The 5,312-nt window shown below is 50.5% G+C and overlaps 1 protein-coding gene across 1 annotated transcript; it reads left to right on the top strand.

Moving 5' to 3' along the window:
* The first annotated feature begins 2,602 nt into the window (after positions 1-2,602).
* Positions 2,603-4,861, top strand: LOC136530652 (chalcone synthase 3). The gene is made up of 3 exons (XM_066523371.1): positions 2,603-2,623; positions 2,699-2,980; positions 3,620-4,861. Exons 2-3 carry the CDS (start codon positions 2,791-2,793, stop codon positions 4,633-4,635), a joined length of 1,206 nt encoding a protein of 401 aa, XP_066379468.1. The 5' UTR covers positions 2,603-2,623; positions 2,699-2,790; the 3' UTR covers positions 4,636-4,861.
* The last annotated feature ends 451 nt before the right edge of the window (positions 4,862-5,312 follow it).

Below are 5,312 nucleotides of genomic sequence, written 5' to 3'. Positions count from 1 at the left end.
AAACTTTACCAACTGTGATTTTATCGTATTTGGATCCCGACATACTATACGGTTCCGACAGTCACAACAGGGACAATATATATCCTTTGTCTGAGCGTGTCTTTTAGCGGCTTCAATAAAACCATTCACATTTTATATGTAGGAAGCTTCATGTCTTCGTTTCGTGTACATCCGTGACCTGTCAATATGTGCCCTTTGAAAAGAAAAGGTATATTTGCATCAAGATATTATTCGCATGTAAATGTTGAAGCAATTGATGTCTATTTTTTTAACAAATATTATATTATTGTAGACCTGAAGCTTAAAAAATGATATAAAAAAGCTATGTACCAAAATGAAAAAGTGAATATAAAAATTAAATATAGAGTTCATGTGAGCCAAGTAAGTTGGGAAAAAATGAGTCTAAATTTCTAGGAAAAATAAAAAAATCAAACAGCATGCATGTCTCTCTCTAGATCTCTAAGTGAAAGAAATTAATGAAATAAATGTATATGTAAAGTTTGAAAAGAGCTTAGGGATGCCACAATCTCACCTCTCAAACCCAACTCCTTCAAAGGTTCAAAGGGCAACCCCCTCTATTTTTGCTATTTCTCGTCTCCAAATGAGATCAACAATAGTGCTCCGAAGCACTGTCACGAGGAGGAAGATGGCTATTTAGGTGGGTCATTTTTAGGGGCGGTTGACTAAAGAAAATCGCCTTGGTTAATTATCTATAGGGGCCGTTCTCTTAAGGAATCGTCTTTGAAAAGACAGTTTTGTAAAGAGGACCGCCTCTGAAAATCAATTTTGAGGGGCGGTTTTCTTAACACAACCGTCTCTAAAAATGGACCTATTTGTAGAGGCAGTTTTCTTAATGAAACCGCCCCTAAAAAGGGACCTTTAGAGGCGGCACGGTTAGAGGCGGCGTATTAGTTGAACCGCCTATGATAGAAAATTTAAACGTTGCTAAAAATCATTTCTGTACTAGTGAAAACTACATTTAAACTTGCAGGTGTTACAATCTACAAGTTAAAACAAACCAGTCCACGGGTACAAAGCCTACAATAATAACTAAATTGTAACAATTCATGACAGCCCAACAATCTATCCCAACCACTAACAATTAATCTACTGGATGAAATCTATAATTTGCAAGGTAAAACATATAGGGCCAAAGTATATATGATCCTATATATTACTTGCTGTTGGAACTGAAGGTATGTTCACCACTTGGAGCAGCGTATCCTGATTTGTCTCTATGACTTGGCAAATAGTCCCTTCATTTCAAATTATAAGTTGTCGTGACTTTTTAAGATACATAACTTTTACTTCATATATCTAAGTACGTAGCAATAGCTATGAATCTAAAAAAGTCAAATCGACCTATAATTTGGAATGCGAGGGGTATGTAGTACTAAATATGATAGTACGAGAGGACTTGAGGTCTTGTTGAAAGGAAAATTCTCAGATCTCTAGGTTTGGCCCATCCTACACAATCCACCATTTCAAAGAAGCCGGTTTAAATGAAGCAGCCGGTTAGTACCACGAAATTTGCCGAGATAAACTAAATTAATGAGCCGTGCGCTATAGATGGCCAAATGGGCCAAGTATGATGGGCCAGCACGGCCCGGGCCGAAAAAGCACGATACTAGCACGGCCCGGGCACGAAGCTATAGTGCCAGTGCCGGCACGGGCACGATCTAGGGCCGTGCTTGGGCCGGGCATAGCGCGGAAATTGGGCCAGCATGATGCGGTCCGATTATTCTTAGCCGTTGGATTCATTTAGAGCATTTGTCACCGTTGGATCTAGAAAACCTAGGTATATAAACAAACTCACACCTCACACTCTCTCATTCTCCTCCCTGTATCCCTCTCGGTCATCATTTGCTCACTCTCAGCACCACGCGAACAGAGGAGTCAGAGGCGCGTGGCTTGGGTTGTGGCGGCACGCGCGGCCAGACGTGCGTCTTCGCGGCGGCGGCTAGGTGAGGCCGGGTCGCGTCCCCATGGCAGCGGCGCGTCCTAGCGTAGGTGCTGGCGCGCGGCCAGGAGCACGTCCGCGCAGCAGGCGGACCATGTCCTTGCGGCGGCGGCGGCACGTGGCTAGGCACGCATCAGTGACAGCAACGGAGCCCGGTGGCACGACGGCCCGCGTGCCCGGCGACACAGCACGGCACGCCTAATGGCCTGTAGTGCCGTGCCTGGGCCACGACCCGGGCACGGTGACACGATACGGCACGGCACGACACCGTAGTGCCACCATGCCTGATAGTGTCGTGCCTCGTCGTGCTAGTGCCGGCCACGTATACCCTACGCCACACTTCAACGCAGAGAAAAAATAAAAATGAAAATAGGCAATAAAATAGGTTGGGAAAAGAAGAAAAACCAGAAACCATCCCATTGGTTAGACTTTTGAATATTCCCACGTGATCACGTGGTTGACCGGCGGCTGACGGTAGATGGAAACCGGTAGTGACCTGACTGGCCGTTGAAGTCACTCCAACACGGCATAGCGGCACAGTGTAGCGGGCGCCACCTCCCCGTCGTCGCCTGCCCCCGGCCCGCGCGGCTATATAACCACCCCGCGGGCCTCCTCTGACATTACAGCAAGCGCAGCTAGCCCTCCTGCCTCCGATCATCCATCCACAGCGCTCGCTCGCAATCGCAGCTAGCTCTCTCGCTCCGACGATCCGGAAAGCCGGCCGGCGACCGACCTGTCGAAGTGCTGCTGCTGTCGGAGTAGCTAGCGGCCGATCGATCGACCTGCTGCAGTCTCGGGTACAACGTAGAGAGAAAGAGCGGACGGAGACGATGGCCGGCGCGACTGTGACCGTGGAGGAGGTGAGGAAGGCCCAGCGCGCGACTGGTCCGGCCACCGTGCTGGCGATCGGGACGGCGACGCCCGCCAACTGCGTGTACCAGGCGGACTACCCGGACTACTACTTCCGGATCACCAAGAGCGAGCACATGACCGACCTCAAGGAGAAGTTCAAGAGGATGTGTGAGTATCTCTCTCTCAGTCTCTCTGTCTCTATCTGTCGTCGTCGTCTCCATCGCTCGCTCAGCTCTACACAGCAGTCAAGAAGCTTGATCACTCACATCGTCGTCTCCTGCTTTTTTTTTTCTCGTGGGTCGGTCGACTAGGCCTTAGCTTAGCTAGTAGCAGCTTCCATGTTTCACCGTGCTCGCGCCACTCACACAGTTTACACCACTGACGACCAAGTTAATTACTCTGAATATTTTTACCACTGAAGAGTAGAAGACTACGGTCGTCTCTTCGTTTTTTACTGATTCCAAAAGTTTTCCTGCTGTGTGACACAAGCAGACACTCATGACTATGTATTTTAATTAGGACTCCTGTGTTAAGCACTAGTACTGCAGAATTCTCTTGTTAGTTCGGCACAGTCTTCGCATGCACCGTACATAACCACCACGTTTGGTCGGCTCGACCGACCCTTCTCTTTTTTTCGATTGACCTGTCGTTGCATGGACGATGACGAGCCAGCAGTTAGCAGCCTGCTAGCAACTAGCTTGACGTCCGTGCTCTGGCATGGCATGGCGTGGCATGCCTTCACGACTGACGACGACGGTGGTTTGATTCTGACTCTGACATGCACATGACATGACTGCCCTGGTGCAGGCGACAAGTCGCAGATCCGGAAGCGGTACATGCACCTGACGGAGGAGTACCTGGCGGAGAACCCCAACATGTGCGCGTACATGGCGCCGTCGCTGGACGCGCGCCAGGACATCGTGGTAGTGGAGGTCCCCAAGCTGGGGAAGGCCGCGGCGCAGAAGGCGATCAAGGAGTGGGGGCAGCCGAAATCCAAGATCACGCACCTGGTCTTCTGCACCACGTCCGGGGTCGACATGCCGGGCGCCGACTACCAGCTGACCAAGATGCTGGGCCTGCGGCCCTCGGTGAACCGCCTGATGATGTACCAGCAGGGGTGCTTCGCGGGCGGCACGGTGCTGCGCGTGGCCAAGGACCTCGCGGAGAACAACCGCGGCGCGCGGGTTCTGGTGGTGTGCTCCGAGATCACGGCCGTCACGTTCCGGGGCCCCTCCGAGTCCCACCTCGACTCCATGGTCGGGCAGGCGCTGTTCGGCGACGGGGCAGCGGCGGTCATCGTGGGCGCCGACCCCGACGAGCGCGTGGAGCGCCCGCTCTTCCAGCTCGTGTCGGCAGCGCAGACCATCCTGCCGGACTCCGAGGGCGCCATCGACGGCCACCTCCGCGAGGTCGGGCTCACGTTCCACCTGCTCAAGGACGTTCCGGGGCTCATCTCCAAGAACATCGAGCGCGCGCTGGAGGAGGCGTTCAAGCCGCTGGGGATCAGCGACTGGAACTCCATCTTCTGGGTGGCGCACCCGGGTGGCCCCGCCATCCTGGACCAGGTGGAGGCCAAGGTCGGCCTGGACAAGGAGCGGATGCGCGCGACGCGCCACGTCCTCTCCGAGTACGGCAACATGTCCAGCGCCTGCGTGCTCTTCATCCTCGACGAGATGCGCAAGCGCTCCGCCGAGGATGGGCAGGCCACCACGGGGGAGGGGTTCGACTGGGGCGTCCTCTTCGGCTTCGGCCCCGGGCTCACCGTCGAGACCGTGGTGCTCCACAGCGTCCCCATCACCACCGGAGCGGCCATCACCGCCTGAAATGATCCTCCATCTCCATGAATTCCGATCCTCCATCAATCGTCGTTCGTGATTATTTTCCTCCGACGGACCCGTACGTTCGTCCGCAACAATAAACCTAGTTGATGATAGCAACAAAGAGTTCAGCTGCAATTTCAGAATACCTTAAGAAAGTGGAGCTCAAGTGTAAAGTAGTTGATGATAGCGTTCTCAAAGTTTTGAAGTTCCTGCCTACATATAACATATGTATGCTAACTGGCAATGCTCCCTGTGCATCTATATTTCTAACATTATTTACCATCACATTCATTTGTGTGAAAGAAAGTATGCTCTAAGTTTGTTAGAAAATTTTATGAATGACAGTACCTAGGATGCCAAGTTACAGATAAATTTGAACTTTGTGTTGTATGGACATTTTGTTGACAGATAGCACCAATGTATCTAAATATTGAATTGCATGATACATGCAGTAAGACAGTATGCTGATACCTGAGTAGTTCTGAATGTTTGATTTGTTGATTAGTTTGGTATGGACACAAACGACTGAAATGGGATGCTCTGGCTACATTTTCAGTTGTTGATTAGTTTTTGAATAATATCACAAATATCTACATGTTTATTATTCTAAGCAGACTTATGAGCTTCAATTATCTTTCTTTTTCTAGGGAATTTGTACATAACTTCTTTATCACTTATGT

This window comes from Miscanthus floridulus, unplaced genomic scaffold (genome assembly GCF_019320115.1).
Source record: "Miscanthus floridulus cultivar M001 unplaced genomic scaffold, ASM1932011v1 fs_170_1_2, whole genome shotgun sequence".
In the NCBI taxonomy this organism is placed as follows: domain Eukaryota; kingdom Viridiplantae; phylum Streptophyta; class Magnoliopsida; order Poales; family Poaceae; genus Miscanthus; species Miscanthus floridulus.
This window is presented reverse-complemented; position numbering and strand designations above follow the sequence as displayed.